Genomic DNA, 19,291 nt, shown 5'->3' with positions numbered 1-19,291 from the left:
AGTAGTTGTGTGCTATGATGGTTTTAGTAAGTGTGAAGAGGAGGTTACTCTAGAACAGGGAACCTGTGTGGGTTAGTAAGTGTCATAAGTGTAGTTATAAACAAGACTTCACTTTAGAATGAGGAACATGGTCTGAGTTAGACTTAATGTCATTTGGTGTTTCGCTACACAAGAGTAGATCAGATCTATTAAGTGTTAGTAATGAATGGTTGTCTGTCTCTATGTGTCAGCTCTGTCCAGGGTGTACCCCGCCTCTCGCCCACTGTCCGCTAGGATAGGCTCCAGCCCCCCCGTGACCCAGTAACAGGATAAACTGTTACAGAAAATGAATGAATGAATGAAAGAATGATATTAAGTGTTGCCAAAGAACCAGGCTCCACAGCACACTTTTCTGCGAACCATTTAATGTGTTAAAATTGTTAAAAACTAAAGTCTTCCATTGCTTGGCTTAGTCTCTTTTCCTACAGTCATATTCTTCAGCGTCAGGGATGATTTGTCCACGTCAATGCACAGCACTGTTAACAAGCACAATTCTCTGTTATTCATGTTACAACTCTGTCAGTCTGTTGGTCAAACATTTCTCACACCCAGGATTAAGTTGTTCATCGACATAATTCTGTCTTACAACCAAAAAATACAATAAAATACTGCATTGTGGGAAACAAATCACACCGAAAAACTAAAAACAAGGAATGGTACCGTTCCTTTTTATACACAAATGTTAACATCCTCTTCCACTGATGTCACAACCTGATTCAAATGAAAGCAGTGGGAGCACACCGCCTGGTGAGTGATCATCTCGACCACATGCTGAGGTGCAGGTGATGCAAGTGAACACTGTCCTGCTTCTTTTTTGGATTTCCTTGAAAGCAAAGTGATTTATTTGCTTGCAACGTCACTAGAAGGGGTTTTTAAGACAGCTATGCATGGTTACAAAATTTTAATAGTTAACAAAATAAAAATAATAACTTAAATGTGGAATGAAAATCTCAGGACTGTACCATTATCCAGTTATTCTACAGTATTCTAGATGACAAAGGAATAAATCAAATGAGTCCTGTGTAAGCTATTTACAATTCAATGTAAAACTTAGTCTCTTAATGCAACAAATGTTCTGTTCAGTAACTGCAAAATGTCTCATTTACACCTCAGTGTAAAACCGTTATTAGCATTACGGCGCCCTTTACACCTGGCATCAACACGTATCCTCAGGGCTTTTTGTTTTGTTTTGTAAAAGCACCCAAAGGGGACGAACAATCTAGTCATGCAAACACTTCAAAAGGACACTTTAAGATACATTATTTAGCTCTAAAATGAAATGTTGCACCGGATCGTGTAATTAGTTTCCAATGTGGAAATAAAAGTCAAGGCAGGATGCAGTTCAGAGAGCAACAACACTTAAGAGTTTAGTGTGCACGTGTACTTGCACTGTTTTGTTTTGTATTCTGATTTTTGAATGAAACAATGACTGTGAGGTTTCAGCTCTGAGGTTATCAACATGCACAGTCAAGTAGAAATCGTAGAGGAATTATATGTATACTCCCAAAAGTAAAAGCGGCTTCAATTCCTCGTCTCATCTCCCAACATGGGTGTAAACACACCCAACAATCCTTTGAGCTGAAAGACAGCACTTAAACTTCAAATATTTCAAATCCAGTTTGCAGAAGTTGAGACATTACTGCCTCACAGGAGATGCATTATTGCTAGGTGAAAATGGTAGCACTAGCCGGCCTGTTTTACAGTACAGTGTGCAGACACCCCCCCGGATGTGATTCATGTTAATGCCAGGTATTATGAGGGCCCATGATATCATTATTGTTATCTGTGTGCCATGTTCCAGTCAATAGATGATTCATCATATCAAAGAGTTCTACAAAAGTCCCACGTAAGTAAACGTTTCAAAATAATTTCCTTTCACACATTTTTTTCCTGGTATATATTTAAAAAACATGAAAAAACTGACCAGTTTTACCCTTTTGAGTTTTCCCAAATCAGAATTGCTCATAGCATATGAAACTGAGAGTCTGTCTGTAAACTGATGCTGGGGGTGGTGTTTCTCCTACTTCCACACTGTCAAAGTGGCGTTTTGTCTCAGTGGTATGTCACTCATGTTTCTAACGCTGCAGTCGGGCTTGTTCTGTAGTGTGAGGAGGAGGAATGGCGGGGGGTCCAAAGTCTTCTGAGGAAAATCTATGAGCTTGCAGTCGGACAAGGCCTCTGGCACTCCTCTTCCCATGTATATTCCTGAGTTAAACACGTGCATAGTAGTGGCGATGATGATGATGATGATGAGCGTGTCAGTAATCACAGAAACGGCTTGCGCTCACACCCACACAGTCCCTTTCAGACAAAGAGTTCATTGTTCATGGTCCCAAACAGCCTGCTAGTAGTTGAGGAGGCGTTCCCTTTCTGTACCAGCGTAGCGTTTGTTAGCAGCAAACACCTTTGCCTTGTTCACTGAGGGACCTGTGAAAAAAAGTCACAATATATTAGACTTAATTTAAAATTCAATCTGTGCATAAATCATGTTGTTTCCTTAAAACCTGTGACGTTACTGACCGATATAACTGAGCAGTACAGGGAGGAAGATGAGGCCGTGCGTGGCCCCGAGCAAGACTATGGCCAAGTACATCCTGAAGTAGAAGACCCGGAAGATCTGCGACTTGGAAAATGCCAGGATTAGGATGCCTCCGAACTTTGTTAATGTGATCCCACTGAATACCTGCGAAAAGGAAACAGTGTCATTAAATGTCACGTGATGTGATGGTGACCACAATAAGAATGAATGTTTAGAGAAGCCAAATTATTTTACAACTGATTTTATGTCAAGTTAATTAGGTTTTCCTTGTAAAACATTGATTTATCCTGCCCTACAAGCTCACTGAGTACGTTTACAAGCACAAAATATTCTGTTTTTTACCCGTATTCCAAAGAAAGACAATATTTACATGGCTAACGACAATAAAATTCCACTAAAATTACCGTTAACATACAGCCATGCTACTCCAATTAGCGCACAATGTCGTTTATCATGTCAAAATATACAAATTTGCTTCTTTGCATCAAAATAAGATTCTTTTTTAAAGTTTTGCAGCTGTGCCGAACACAGCTTCCCTCTTTCATTCCTTCAACACCTTCTTGAAAAAGTCAGCGTTGCAATATATTTTTGCACATCCAAAAACCTGTTCATACCAGGTCTTTCAAAGTGTTTATAAGTAGGTGTGTTTCTCCTTCTGACTAGAAATGTGGGCTTTACTTTTGGGCATGCATCTCTACCCAACCGCCTTGTTGTCTAGTTGGTTCGTGTACACGGTATCCATGACAGTGCACAGAGCTGACTGTAAACAGGAAAGAGGCTGTGTGTCGTAAACTGCGGTAAAAACCTCAACTGAGACACGTTTTCCGAATGCGCTGTACACATGCTCAAAGAACGCTCCTAAAACCCAAATAACACCAGCGTATCCCACATGTCTTAATCAGGAAATGCTACACTTGGAATAAGACTTCATTTGAAATATCCAATTTGGAAAACGGCCATACTCAGAATAATAGAGAAATATTTGTGTGCTTGTGTATCGACATTACAAAAATGCAAACATTTATTTCCAATTCCAAAAGCTTACTTCTATTGAGACAGGTAAGTAAGAGGTAAAGTGAGACTCACAGAGCTGCCCATGTGAGCCAGGGCCTCCTCAGCCCGCTCCACTCTGTTCTTCTTCACACTGATGGAAAAAGCTCGTACGATATGACTGCAGAACTCCACCGAGATACCACAGCACTGCAGCAGAGGTCAGGGAACAAGTCGGCACCAACACATGGAAATGTTAGAATTGTTGTGTTGTCTTGAAATAAATATATATAACCGAGATCAAGGACAAGTTGTTAACAGTGAGAAAAAGAAAGTTCCTAAGAGGTGACATCAGGGGACATGGTGACATCGCTAGAACAAAATACCTCAGGGTACAAAACCTGAGGGGTCAGACGACCAGACCATAAACAAGTCCTGAGTTTAAAGGCACAGTCTGTCAAACACCATTAATATTCTATACACAACAGTGTGCAAGCTGTCACTCTCAAAATACAGATTTAATACTATGCAACAGCTAAGCTCAGTGACGAATGACTTTTATATCTATATATGATTAATTTACTTTTAATATATGTCTCAATATACCTAGAAGTTATAGGAGCAAAAAAGCTAATCAAGCCTTTACAAAGTTATAATTTGAAAGTGAAAGAAAATGAACAGCCACCTTTATTTTTACTTTAAAAGTAATTGGTTTCTGTACCATGCTGAAACGTTTTAGTGATGCTGCCATGTTCCCAGACTGAAGACATTAAACTGGCATGTAAAAAGTTGTCATACCTGATATAAACAATGGCTGAAATTTAAAAAATGAATGCCGTGAAAAGCTGAAACTGTCTGTGTCAATTCAAGAGATGTTTTCTTTACATAAATCTTGTTTTATTCACATTATTATTCAGTTCTTCCACCCACTAAGGTCTAAATGTTCCGTGTGTTTCATGCTGCTTCTCACCATGACCAGGTTCACAAGGGACACTGCGTTGAGGCTGATGTTCCACAGCCACATGACACCGAACATGTTGACCAGGATCATGGCGATGGTAATGCTCACAACCACAGCTGACCACAGCTCGAAGCCCAACAACACCGTCGTCACCACAAATATGGCCCCCAGCGACACGCTCAGGTTCAGAGCTGTGTCGTACGCGATGGTGAGGTACTGCTCGTAGAACACGTAGAAGACGCTGTAAAGGAGGAAAATATGTTTTAGAAAGAAACGTCATGTGGTCAGTTTATACTATATACTATGATTATTTTTTATTTTTACTGTAGTGGTCACATGACCCCTGTTATATAGGATACAAGGTCAGGAAGATTATTTCAGGACTCAAGGTTGAACATCAGCTATATAGCCTTTTACAATGTTTTCTTTGCTGTTTGCTTATCCATGACCTACTTATCAACCCCTCACCCAACACCCTTGAACACTGACTTCAAAACAAGCAGTTAGTATTTCATCACAGACTCAAACAGAAACCTTAAAGCAGTGGGTGCAGCTGAAACACCTTGTTCCTGTCACAAATGATGATGATGTAATTTATACAGAATGTACTGCAGAGGTGAGAGCACTACATGTACAACAGGACCGACCTGTAGGCAAACACCTTGTGGTCCACGGCCTGACTGATATTTTCCGCCAGGATTCGGGCCATTTTCAAAGCGTGTATGTAGTCTGGGGATTCTTTCATGATGGTGTGGTAAGTCATGAAGTAAGTGGCTCCCACCCCCATGTTGTTGGGATACAGATCGACTGCTGTGGCGTAGGCTGCATGGCCGCTGGAGCATTGTGTGGGAGATAAAAAGGGGAGAAAATTACCAACCACAACAATACCGGCTTACAGTGACGGGACAAAGAAACAGAAGTTAAAGTGAAAGTAGTCAGTGACATGTCATGTGTTTTCAATAAAAATACACAGAAATTACCCTTTTCCGCACTTGATGTTTGGATTGTCTGACAGAAACATGGGCAGAAACCGCATGAAGTCCTCTCCCTCTGGCCGCTGCTTTCCACTGGGAGTCAAAGGCCGACAGTGTAGACAAGAGGGATCTACCACTGGAAAACAACATCAGGAAATTATTCACCCATCTAACCAACAGGGCTGGAAAAATATACACACTTGCTCCGAGACAAAGCTGCGAACTGAAAACAAATAACCTCAAAGTTTCACAATAACAAACAAAAAAACCCTTTTAAATACTAGAACAAGGAAGAAACACTCGCAGTGCTGTGAGCCAGAAAATCAACAGTACAGGTTTTATCATACTGTATATAACTTTATTAAATACTGAATCACCGTGGCTCTTTTAATATTTTGGTAATATCATCTCCTTCCTGAAACTGCATGCAGATGAACTGTCTAATGCAATTTATGTGGTCAAGGAACTATGCCATTTCATTGATTCTCCCTTTCTCTTTCATTCACTTCCCACTTCCTCAAATCATCTCTCACTGACACTCAGGTGACTCTTAACTGTACACAAGTCATTTTATTAACCTGGGAAATGTTAATAAGGAAATACCTCAATTTGCTGCATTAATAATCACACCAACAATTTGGTTTTTGAAATCTTAAATAAGTTTGCACAAGTCATTCATATACCCGGCTTGAAGTTCTGCAAAGTACAATGCACATTACTTGAACAATAATAACATTGTTGTGGTTTTGCCCTTAAACCTTTTGTTTCACTGCATTGTGCATGAAAACCTGGCAAAAACGCTGAACTTGTGTCAAACAGCAGCTTGTGACACCAGGATCACGAGACAAGGGTTCAAAGCATGTTGACATTAGATAAAAATGTTACCCGAGGCATTGCAGAAAGCCCCCGTGGCGTTGTAGTATCGACAGCAGGTGGACTGCGGTTTCACCCAGTCAAAGTAGTCGTCGAGCCAAGAGGACGGCGTGAAAGCTATGGTTGTACTGGAAGCAAAAGGAAACGAGAAATTGAACAGATCATATAACCACAGATTAGATTAGAAATACTTGAGTCTTTTCATGACCTTCACCTGATCTGAACTCCCAAGTATTCAGGTTGTGGTGTCTGACTGACGTTTAATGTCATTAAAATGAAACATATTTCACACAGGTTGTCAGAAACTTGATGTAGCTCATTTGTTGTTTTTAATCAGGGCTGCACCAAAAAGTTGGAAGCTTCGAGGTTTTGTTCATAACGTGTAAATCTAAATTCAAATGCTGCACAGCTTTTTTTCAATAAAGATTAGGCTACATAAATATAATAAGCATTACATGTGGAATTTGATTCCAGTGCTGGCTGCGTAGGATTGTTCTGACCTGTGTGATCCAAACATTTCTAGTAACTCTAGAGAGTTGTAAAGCCCAAAAATCAAAGTTTATTAAAAAGATAGATAGATGTAATCACTTCCAAAATTCAAAGCATGTGTTTATCTGATGAAATATTCTGCTTCAATCCATATTTGTTGGTGTTAAGCCTTTCAAAAACAACAATTAAACAGCAGTTTGCTCTCCAGCTTGCTGCACAAAGGAAAGCTTGCACTATTGATGGGGCAGTCCAGCAGCAATTAAACAGCACCCAACAGAAACTACATTTTTCTAACTATAATATTTAACGTGATGAGGAACGCGATTTAACGTCGCTTCTTCAGAAAACCTCAATGGAAGCTTGAAATGTAAGAAAAATGACACTGGGTACAGCTCTAGTTTTTATCTTCAATGCAAATTTTGTCTTGTGCGATCAATCATTTGTGATGTAATGTGTTCACATCTCAGACTTACTAGTTGCTGATGAGTGAGGCGGCGTAGACCTGCTGGACTAGAGAGTCATTGTTGCAGCCCACTCCTCCACACAAAACATTCTGGCCCTCTGGAGTGCTGTAGTTCAAACCGTCCTCTACCACAAAGTACACTGGAGCTCCGGTGTGGAGATACATGCTCAGGTTCTTGAAGTAGTCCAGCACATACGAGTCCTAAATGGAGATTTTCAAAATAGACTTCCATGAGTACAGAAAGCAAACCAAGGCTATTAATCATGTTTAGGGATGCACCGAAATGAAAATTTGTGGCCGAAGCCGAAGCCGAATAATATTAAACGCTTGGCCGAATACCGAATATCGCTGTTTAGTTTTTCATTAGTTTTTGCAGATGAACCCCCTCCAGATTAGTGTTGTCACGGTACCAAAATTGGATCCCACTGTACGATACCAATGAAAATATCACGGTTCTGAGTAGTATCACGATACCACAGCGAAAATGAGCCAGATGTGCCTTTTGTCATTTATAAAAAGATAAAATCACTTTTCTATAATAAATCAATGATATTTCAATGGAATAAATTACTTATTGACTTATTCATACTTCAAAAACAGCATCAATCAGTGATTAACATAGGGGGGATCAAAATAAAACAAATAATTAAAATAAGAATCAACCAGCCACCCTCCTCCCCTGACAAGTCCCTTCATAAATAAAGAACAGTCCCTAAAGTGCGGTGAGGTTTGTGGGCCGTGAACGGCTCGTTTCTCCTCTGACACGTCACATACCTGTGTTCGGCTGGCTCAGCTGTTCAGGTACTTCTGGGCAGTCATGACGCCAAGAAGAGGATATTATTGGAGCCGACTTCTCCGCGCCGGTAAGCCGATGGCCGCCGTATTTGACAGGAATGCATTACTGTCTGTGTCTGTGACCCCCGTTCAACCCACAGTCGGTGGGATTCGCCTTTCGTTTCTGCTGCTGGTTGAAATCTGTAGGCTGCTCGCACAGCGTGCTGAATGATTTAAGCCTATTTTGCTCGCTCAAAACTATTTTTAGTCGCAAATGCGAGTGCCCTGACGGACGGATCGCCACACTGCCGACATTTTACTCCGCCCATCACGGCACGCTGTTTGATTGCATTATCAAAACACGCCGCTATTATTCGGCCTTGCTTTAAACTTATTCCACCGAATACTGAATGTGTGTTTTTTTGAAATATTCGGCCGAATATATTCGGTTACCGAATATTCGGTGCATCCCTAATCATGTTGTATGGGGAAGACTTCCAAAAAAATGTTATGTCACAGAAATTCAAATGATTGATGAGCTAGCGCTGGCAATCCCTGAACACACAGTTATACAGCTACAGTTATTGAAAGCTTTGAACACTTACATCAGGCATGGAGAGTTTCTGGTCCAGCCCGATCTCTACTTTGTTCACCACAGCAATACTGAAGGAGAGGATTCCTACAAACACCGCCACCTAAACAAGTGAGATGAAAAGAAAAACATAATCATCGTATAGTCAACAAGCACTATATTCTACTCAATGAAACATGAGTCCAACAAAATCAACACACTATATTAACACTGTAAAGCCCTCACTCGTATTGTGCGCTTTATTTCAGGGCTGATTAGCCATCTCTTACAGTACCTTCTATAGGCTCAGTCATTGGTACTTGCTCATTTATAAAGCCAGTCTGGGTAATCACCCATCATATATCTGGCTGTAGGTACAGTCTGAGATCACAGGATGTAATCTGAGTCAGACTGAGATGGGAAAGAAAGGTTTTGTGTGCTCTGCTCGTCTTACTGAGAACAGCCTTCAGAAAGACTTAATAATAACAGAACTGGTCTCTCTTCCTCACTTTAAAGGTCTTATAAGTACAATGGTGAATGAATTGGTTCGTACTTGTCACTGTTTGTATTTTAATATGTCAACTTTATCTTTTTTTTTGTGGTTATTGTTGTTTGTAACTTTTTTATGCTACTGTCCCGACCAGGTCTCCCTTGTTGCCTTACCTGATTGAATACGAGTTAAGTAAAATAAAATACAAGTGTCACTGTAGTACTTACTATGATCGGTCTCATCCACTCTTTGAGGATGAATGGGGCAAAGATTTTCTTGAAAAAACGGAACAGCAGGCTGTCCGTCTTTGTTTCCTGGTCGTCCAAGAGCTTCACACAGCAACAGATGTCAAATCGATTCGCCTTTTAAACACAACAGCACAGCATTTGACAAGTTAACGAAGTCTGTAGCTGATGTGAAGGTTGAATCATGTGTTGAATGAGAGTGAATGTGTCACTGAAGCCCAAGAGCAACTTTTCACTGCAAACAATCACTGCACTGGCTGATTACAAAGCTTTGCAAACAGTGAACCAGAGAGGAGGAGCAATCAGGTAAATTAGCTGGTGTAGAGATAAGTAGGATGAAAACTCAGTCACATATTTGTACAGCATTAAGTTGGGGCTGTTGATCTGTAGGAAATCCTTTTTACGTGAACTTCCCAATCAGCCATGTGTAACCTCTCTGCTATCATCATTTATGTCACTACCATTTCCCCCAGTGTCTCACCTCCTGTCGTCTGGCGTCCAAGCCGAGCAAGCTGACAAAGCAACTGATCTGCAACAGGAAATCAATAAAAACAGCCAAGCCAGCAAACAGAGAGAATGTCCTCACTGCGGGCATGTTGGACAGGGCTCCTACAGAAGGAAAAGTCAATAGTGTAATCAGCATGTGACTCACCAGGAGACTATGGCACTTTTTGTAGCAACTATGTCAATCCTGTCCACAAAAAAAATCTTTCTACGATTTTTTTTTTGCAATGTCACATTATCATTTAGAATAGTATCTGTGAACATATGGGGTGTATTAATTCGTATTTTACCCAGAAAGAAGGCCACTGTCTCTGAGAAGGAGGAGAGGAACATGCTGGGGGCTACGTCTCCAAGAATACGACCAATCTGCTGGTGAAGTTCCTCGTGGGGTATCCGCTCATCCCTCTGTTCAGAAATACAAACAGCAGGTTTATCAGGGTTTTTTGGCAGTGTGCAAAAAAAGGTAAGACATCTTTTTAAAAGGAGACCAGTATACAAGAAGACCAGCACCACTGACAAATGAATGGGTAATTACAGAAGAGTTTAATGGACTCAGGTTGCTGAGGTTACCTGATATGTCTGTACTATGATAAACATGTTGTCCACTCCAACAGCCAGCACCAGGAAAGGAATGACCTCAATCACAATGAGGGTGAGGGGCACGCCAAAATAGCTGAAGATCCCCAGTGAGGAGGACACAGAGCTGAGCACAATCAGGATACCTGCTATACCCAGAGAAATCTTTGAGTCCACCTGAAAAAAGATAGAGGATCAGTCATGTTCATTCCTTTGACTGCTCCTTTTTACGCTTGAGTAGCAGGAAGTTGTCAAACATGTTGAACTAGTTCTGTTGAACCATAGCATTTCGTCAAGCTGTCATGTTGTTGTCCAAGCTCATAATCATTACATTAAATAGGGAACTACCACTCCGCAAGTGTAATTGCTTCAAAGTTGGGCTATAAAGTTCAACACATGAAGAAGTATAAAATTTCCTGGTCACAAAAATCAAATTCAGTCCATTGCCTGTTATTTCATTTTCATTTTTGACTTGAGCATAAAATCAAAGTGGAAAAAACAGGGCGTTGTGATGAGCTGGATTTATAAATGACTAACAAGATAATGCATCTGTTTTTCATTTTCTGATTTTGGATTCCTTCTCAACTGAATATAAGAAGACCAAATGATACATAAATTGTTCTGGTAACGGACACATAAGAGCTAAAAAAATAAGTTCTCTCACCATCACTCTCCCGAAGCTGTGGATGTGACCGAGGGCCAAGGAGATGTAGATGAACATAATGGCATAACTGAAAATGACGGTGCTGATGTCACTTTCGCTCTCTCTGTCTATTTCATCTTCAATACTCCTCTCGGCACTAAAGGCTATGGTCAGGTTGTGGTTTTTGAAGTTCTTCATGAAGCTGATGAATCTGAAATTCACACAAAAAATACATTAAGTAAATGAAGACACCATGACAGTGACTTTTGCAACTCTAATGAATTTTAGAAACAGGTAGTTGTCTCACTCCTTCTCCCACGCCAGAGCTTTGCCGAGCCGGGCTGAGTCGTTCAGGTAGTTGTTGAGTGGGAAGGTGATCACTAGCGCAGTGGCATTGTTGTAGTTGGTTTCTGTGATGCAGGGAAAAGACACATAGTTGTTAAGATCGCTGAAACAATTTTCAGTCATCAACCACATGAATAATGATTACTGAACTGGCAGTAATGGGTGATCATTCCTTTTGGTGGAGGAACGAAAGCAGATAAAAACATGTCTGCCTCTTAGATAAAGGGTTATGGCTGGTTGCTATGGCAACTTTCATGATAATCAGAGGAAGAGGTGGACTTTTTTCTTCTTCTTGATTTTATCCATATTATCAAACAGCACTTGTAACCTGGCCGCTGCACAAAAGTGATTCTATTGCAAATACTGCGTTGGGCTGAGTTCAGTGACCAAATCAGCTTTTTTCCATTGTGCAATAAAATAATCAACAGAGAGGCTGTAAAGAGATCATTTAACTGCTGTAAATATAAAAACTATCACTGTTTCCTGGTTCGCTGCCCTCTGAAAGTGTTAATCCAGCTCACCATCGTAACCCCCGAGGGCCAGCCATGGGAAGACAGGGCCACCAAAGGTGCCTAAACACGGGTCGTGGAGGAGTGTGGTGTCATTGAGGGATGCTGGTGCGCTGTGGAAGAAAGAAAACAACAAACAAAAAACAGTCATCATTAGTTTAGCCGGTCATCAGTACTGGTTTTGCCACTATAACAGGCATAGATATAGAAGATACAGAACAACCGATAAAGAACCGCTGCGTGAAAACCAATGAGGAAGTCTGATTGTGCTATTTCAAGAAGACACACAACAGTTCTCAGAAAATGCAGAAGCCAGAGTCTGAGGAAAATAGATTCTCGTGAGCTGCAGGTGTTCGATTTCGACACTGATGTATTCTCCAGAAGTTTTGAGTCTTTAATTATGGCAACATTTCCTAAACCTGCCAACCATACACTGGAAGACTTTGAGAAGACTAAAGTCAGGCACCCTCTCACATCTATAGACAATGTGAGCTTTAAGTCACACACTATAACATTTCCCAAAGATTGGGGGCATGACTACAACTAGATTCCTTTTGAGGTTATTTCTCATCCTGCTCCTGGTGGAAAATATTACCCCTAACTTTCTTTAAGAAATATTAAAAGCTACATATTAAAATTTCTTTGTATGTCTGAAAAAACAGCATCATTACAATCTATCAAAGATCCCTCATTAAAACAAGTGCTGGTTACTGGATCAGATACATGCCAAATTGAACACTGACTCCTGCTCACTCCACAACTCCACCAGTTTCTCCTCCCTTTCCACATTCCAAGCGAACCGAGACTTGTTCAAGTTCTTGCTCCTCTCTGGAATCCCCTCTATGTTTACTGTCTACCTCGTTTGCTGCTTCCTGTTTCCTGTTAGACTAAAAACCTATAATATTATTGACAGTTTAATTTTGTGGGAATGTCAAGATGAGAAAAAGACTCACATAAGACAGCTCGGACTGAGTTTTACGACCGCCTTCCACCAAACATTGTATGCGCACCAACTGAGGTAAAACTCTCATGATTTTATTCCGACATCGGAAATTTGTCTGTGATAGTGAAACCGCTTGAAATGTCATTTGGCATAAGGCAAGCATAAGACAAGTTTGAGACCATATGAGCGCTAACTTCTTGGCTAACCTTTGAATTTTTAAAAAAAGAAAAAGAACTATCTTCAGAAAAATCACCTGACACAGTAGAGGAAGTGGCTGTGATAGTCAGCGTAGACAAAGAAATCGTCTCCTATGCTGTGGTCCAGCACAGCATGGCTGTTCTGAAAGTAGTTGAGGACACTCAAGATGGTACAGTTGCTATTATACGGGGCCAGTGGAGCCAAGCAGATGTCCTTCAGGGTGACGTTTTCGCCCTCGTATGTGGCTACAATGCTTTCGATGTCAAGCTGCAGATCCAGCACCTGGTTGGTTAATGGTGGAAAAAAGAAAAGGAAAGGAGAACTAATAAACCACAGATCTAGAGTTGCAGCTGCTCTTTACATGCAAAGTTTGTATCCAATCTTGTGACAGAAACAATACTTCTATATACAAAACACAAAAGACTGCTACTGATCCATCTTCAGAATCGACTCTTCCACTAACCCACCTGGTGCAGGATGTCTTTGTCCAGTATGGCTCCAAATGGCACATCAGATCCTCCAAAGTATGGGGAGTAGATGAACGTTTCATTGAGTGGAGTGGTTATGATGAGCTGCACATTTCTAAAGAAGGGTCCAAAGTGGCTGTCAAAGTAGTCCTTCTCTTGACGAGCCTGGCTGGTGGGAGCCGACCACAGCTCAACTGGGTCTGTGGTGATGCGCATGTAGACCAGGCCACCAGAGGCGGCGACCACAAGTATCAGGCTGCCCAGTATGACCACAGAGGGATGCAGCACACAGAAGGAACCCCAGGAGCTGAAGAGGATCCGCAGAGCATTCTCGAATTGTTCGCCTAACTTTTCACAGCATGATGCATTCACTAAGAGGGGAGAAACACTGGGAGTTAGCTTAAGTCACGCAGCAATGACACAACAATGTTATTACATGTAGTACACCTAAAGATCAATGCAATTAGTGGCACAACAAACAGTAAAGACAGACGACAATGTCACTTGTTATCAGGCTTTACAATACCTTGGTCTGGATTATCACTGTTGAGAGACAGTGGGTTATTACTGTCCAATATGGGGCCATACTCAGACATGATGGTCCGTTTCCTGTTTGCACAAAGAACCACACAAGCCAGTCAATATTAACTTCTACAACAAGCTTCAAATTCAAACACACAAATTATACCAGAACACACCACACGCAAAAGAAATTGCTCGTTTACCTGTAACACCAAGCCCCCAGGACAGCTCCGACAAAGATAAGCAAGAAGGCAGTGTAAGAGATCCACATGATGACAGTCATGGCATCGATACCAAGGATTGTCCAGGGAGGAGGGAGAGGGGGCGGTACAGGTTTGGGGCCACAGGCCTTTGCGCAGTCCTGACAGGAGCAGGGACCTGAACCGTCCTCCAGGCCCTCTGTACAGGCATAAGTCTTGTTGTTCATGGGAGTGTAACCAGACACCGGGACATCTAGAGAAAAGAAGGAGCATAATAAAGCATGGTGTATTAACAATACGAACATTTATTCAACTCACATAAAGGAAGAGCAGGGATATTTTTCTGCAGTTGGATCATGAGGACAAAATGATTTACCTGAGAATATTGGAATGATAGGAAAGGGAGTTTGTCCATTGTTAATATCGAACATATACTGGATCCAGTTGGTGGCATTGCAGGCAGATGCATCCTTCCCACACAGCAGTGATAAGGCCTTCACGTTGCTGGATGGTGCCTGGACGTCCTTGCAGGCATTGTACATGGCTGAAAAGTCCAGTTTGATTATTTTAGGGCAAAACTCAAAGATTACAATGACAATAAATTGCCTATCCCCAATTTTATTGAACCAAACATGCAACAATTATGACTGTTAGTCACCCCGAGAATTACACAACCAGGAGCATGACTTCATGTTTAAGTAGGAACTGATGAAGTTTACTCTGCTGATGTGACATGCTGTGAATGAATGAGGGTGAGGCTGTTTTTCATATCTAAATAAACATCTAGCTGTAACCTCACCGTTAGTAAATGTCTGTCCAATATAGTACTGCACTTCCTTCACATTGGTCCCATTGATCTCGGTGGCATTCACAAACTGACCCTGGTGGGGGCTGCATGTCAGCTCACAGAAGAGGTTCATCAGGTTGAAGAAACAGGCAGGACACCTGCACACACACACGCAGTGAGTGTGAGAAGCAAGGAAAGGGGTCATGGCATAACTTACAGAATAATAAAAGAAGTTTACGAGTGTCTAACAGTTGCTCAGAGGAAAAACAAGGCAATAACAAATGCAGTGAAGTCATTTGGCCTGTGAGCCAGTCAAACAACATTTAAGCAGCACATATACTGAGAAGATTCAAAAGGGCAGATACTCCTATTCTTTGTGCTCAGATAACACAGAGGTAATGAGAATGCCCCTCCAAGCGTGTCATGTGCGCCGTTAGTTAATGTTGTAACTGCAGTGCATACCGAGACAGGAACTGAAGGGGCAGCTGGAGACTCCCTTTGAGAGTGCGCAACTGGTCAGTGTTACAGCAGAGGCTTCGGTTTCCATAGTCGTATCCAGGACAAAGCTCCTGCGTGTCAACACAGAAAGGATGACTTCACTTTGATACACTTATGTCAGTTTCTTCTGCAGTGGAAAGCAGAAGTATACCGCAGAAGATCGGTTTGAGCATCAAATGTCAGCAATAACGGGACAAAAGCATCAAGATACTGTACGTACCGTGAGAAGCTCATAACCCTCAGTCTCCAGCGCGCGGGGAGGACCAGTGTAGTTGCAGTTATATTTTTTTGTGGGCACCTTTTCAGAAGGCCCACACTCACCATACCACACGCAATGCTGGGCCTCAACCTGACAGACAGACAGCAAAACACAGTGAACATTTGTGCAGTGTGTTCATAAAGCAAATTTATTACAGTATGTTGTTGCTGCATTCAGTATATCTATTTTTGCAGAGTGTGAAGCTTTTTACTGATAGAAGCCTGCTTTTATTTTTATCTAGTGAGGACATGAACACTGTCTTGCCAACAAATCAAAGACAAAGCACACTGAGAGTTCTTTTAAGGGCTACGGCAGACCACGTGATTTCGTTTTGGCTGCTCCAGAGGACTTAACAATTCTGTCCTGAGGTTAAAGCTGTACCTATGTACCTCGAGGTTTTACATTTGGCCAGGTTAAACCTCTAGGCATGACTCACTTCCTAATATCTTGTGCTTTGTACGTCTGAAAATAAAAATTTCACTTCTGCAAAAATGTTTTCTTACAGGCCTGCATTTAGAGAGTGAGCTTTATAATACAATTTAGTCACAGCAGGCAACGTCATCTTGACTAAACCCACATTCAACGTCAAGAACGAAGGCCAGAGAAAGGAGAATTGCGGTCAGATTTCTACGGCAACATAACAACATTCAACCGCTGTTGTTATGGCTACAACCAAGTTCAATTCGAGCACTTGAAACATTTGTTTTAAATCTGATATGTAAGAGAAAATACAATAACATACGATTACAATGAAATGTTTAATACTGCTGCAACATGTTGCATACTACTGCAACATGTTGCTTTTGCAGTTGAAGTTTTCCACATCTGTCTATTCAGCATCAGAGCTCTCACATGTTCTCTGTTGGGAGGGGAAGTTAATTCACTTACTCCACAAACTGTTTTATGAGTAAGCACAGTGTCACACTCTGTCCTACATGCCTTGTGGGATTGAGTTCAAGGGCAGTATTTGCATGTTAGTTGGAGCCCAATGCAGCTGCAGACCAGGCCAGTACTCTAACTACAATATTTGTCCAAAGCCAACGGTCAAGACTCAGCACTAGCTATAAGATACGTGTTTATATTAAGCAAGAACCAGAACTCTGACAGGTTCATTTAAAGTGGTGCATAAATGTAACAGAAACCTGATGTATGAACCCACAAAAGGAAATGATACACGCACGCTTCTGTAAAAATCCTTTCTGCCTATCCATTGCAGTCTGCAAATAATCAATATGTTAACTCGTACCACATTCTTGTTGCTTCAACCAGGATGCTGATATCTTATCTTGAATCAGTAATGATTAATCACATTCAGATGTGATGTTTCAGCATAGTTTCAAAGCAGTTCTGTGCTTTGCAGTGTGACCTAATTACCTCATGAATATAGAGGTGCATACAGTGCAGTCAGAGGAAGCAGAGGGACTAAATGAGTGATTATCTAAATCTGATCAAATCAAATTGATGGACCAGGGACACGTGTTCTGGTTAGCTTCTGGTTTGTTTGGAAATTACATCTTAGACTTAGACTTAGAAGACCTTTAATGTCCCTGGGGGGGAATTTTGTAAACACATACATCACACACAGAAAAATAATCTAAATAGTCTAGAATAAATAGTCTAACCAATAAAACCTTGCCCTTGCTTAAGATGCACTGCTCATTGGGTAATAATTTATATACAACACACCCCTGCCCATGCCTTGTTTAATTGTGTAATTGCCATAGGAAGATTGATGTTCTAATATTGGGGTGTCTGTATCCTCGCCCGAGGGGAGAAGCTTAAATTCCCCTGAGGGTAGGTGGGTACTATCCATGCAGGCCTTCTCTGCCTTTTGGGTCAGCCTGGTCAGATAAAGATGGTACAGATCAGTCTGCTACTTCCCAATGATCTTCCCACAAGTTGCCCCGGTTTGTTTCTATGGGTGACTTTAGAATGACCATACCAGCATACAATGCAATAAGCAAGAATACTCTCAATAAAAGCCTTACAAAATAAAGTCAAATTTTGTCTTGGTCATCGTCACAAGAAATACCCTACATTTTCTGGATTGGCATCATTTATGGTGTCTTTAAATTATCCATAAAACTAGGATCTAGTATATTACACTTTGATGTCCACCATTAAATTAAATCTGTGTTTATAATCAAGGCACATCCCAAAGATTGTGTTGTCTTATCTCATGTAATGTTTATGTATTTACTTGTTTGTGTAATATTTAATACTACTATTTTAGCTCTTATTTTTTTACGCATGGGCAGTCAAGTCTCGTATATTATGTCTACACTATATGTACACTTAATAAAGCCCATTAAAACAAAATAAAAAGACACATTACATCTTCAAACAGTGACAGTCAAATTAAAGTAATAGCTCTTCTTGCTGTTTAACTTGCTAACGTTGCACATTCAGTGTTTTACATTCTAGTTTTGTGAGCCATTTCACACTGACTAAAACACTATTGCCCTTCTTTAAATAATATTACCCAGCTGAAATAATGTGAGGTTTCAATCCGTCAAGACATGACAGCTCGAAACTTCTTTCACCGCCCGGCTCTGAGTCCAGGATACAACATGTACCCGAAATGTCAAAGCTAACCTCTTATGATATCCATTTTCGGTTTCGCTAACGTTACGAGGCTGCTGCACCTTCCAAGAATTGTTGCTAGCTCTTATGTTTGAGCCACTGTTAAGCCAATTACTGACTATTCTCGCACTGGGTAAGAATAAGACGAAACCCTGAATAGCTAAACTAGCCTGTGTGTTAGTTTCGCTAGCCGCCTCAGATAAACATCACAGTAGCAACAGCAGACCGAGCTGAGTCATGTTTTAGTCACGAGAACACGGACGTTACGTGTCGCTTACCCATCGAAAATGTCCCTCTGACAGGAGTATGATGAAGAAAAGTATACATAAAATGTTTCTCCCTGGTAGGACTCCCATCCCTCTTAGTGAAAAGATCGAAACGAAGTGTCAGTCCTCATGAAGTTTCGCATATCTTGTTGATGCTTTCTTCTTCGTCGGATTATTTGTGTGGGGCGGGGACAAACTGGCGTCTCAGTGCTGCCACCAAACGACGCTGAGGGCGCACTACACCTAAACACCACATGAGTCTACTCTGTAATCCACTGAAAACTTCATTTGTTGATAATATTATGAGGTTTCTTTGACAGCATTCTAATATATTTATAAAATATCATACCAGACTTTTGCAGAGGAATAACTATAAAGTCCTGGATTTATTTCCATTGTTCTCCTTCAGTCCATGTACTTTGATCAAGGCAGAGCGACATTCAATGTCTGACACTATGAAACATTAACAAATGGGGACTTGAAATTAGGGACTTCGAATCACATGAATAAACATCTACAATCTTATTTTTTTGGAGGCAGACAAGTTAAAAATCGACTCTCAAAAAAATCACGTCAGAAAATA

The 19,291-nt window shown here is 41.0% G+C and overlaps 1 protein-coding gene across 1 annotated transcript; it reads right to left on the bottom strand.

Annotated features, from left to right (window-relative positions):
• Positions 1–383: 383 nt before the first annotated feature.
• npc1 (Niemann-Pick disease, type C1) lies at positions 384–18,880 on the bottom strand. Its single transcript, XM_050032511.1, has 25 exons — positions 18,721–18,880; positions 15,821–15,949; positions 15,565–15,671; positions 15,115–15,260; positions 14,692–14,859; positions 14,319–14,568; positions 14,120–14,202; positions 13,594–13,964; positions 13,182–13,408; positions 11,998–12,098; positions 11,439–11,541; positions 11,153–11,342; positions 10,483–10,665; positions 10,203–10,317; positions 9,890–10,017; positions 9,391–9,525; positions 8,708–8,797; positions 7,339–7,529; positions 6,389–6,504; positions 5,510–5,639; positions 5,177–5,362; positions 4,539–4,770; positions 3,665–3,778; positions 2,560–2,722; positions 384–2,466 (listed from the first exon to the last, which is right to left on the bottom strand). Exons 1-25 carry the CDS (start codon positions 18,796–18,798, stop codon positions 2,384–2,386), a joined length of 3,819 nt encoding a protein of 1,272 aa, XP_049888468.1. The 5' UTR covers positions 18,799–18,880; the 3' UTR covers positions 384–2,383.
• Positions 18,881–19,291: the final 411 nt, after the last annotated feature.

The sequence above is a fragment of the Epinephelus moara genome, chromosome 21 (genome assembly GCF_006386435.1).
Source record: "Epinephelus moara isolate mb chromosome 21, YSFRI_EMoa_1.0, whole genome shotgun sequence".
In the NCBI taxonomy this organism is placed as follows: domain Eukaryota; kingdom Metazoa; phylum Chordata; class Actinopteri; order Perciformes; family Serranidae; genus Epinephelus; species Epinephelus moara.
The sequence above is the reverse complement of the archived record's forward strand: the minus strand, read 5'-3'. Positions and strand labels throughout refer to the sequence as shown.

Coding starts and splice junctions, on each gene's coding strand:
- npc1 (XM_050032511.1), bottom strand. CDS start 18,798: ATGGGAGTCCTACCAGGGAGAAACATTTTATGTATACTTTTCTTCATC. Junction 13,965..14,119: donor CAGTGATAATCCAGACCAAG/GTATTGTAAAGC, acceptor CTCCCCTCTTAG/TGAATGCATCATGCTGTGAA. Junction 13,409..13,593: donor ACAAAGACATCCTGCACCAG/GTGGGTTAGTGG, acceptor TTAACCAACCAG/GTGCTGGATCTGCAGCTTGA.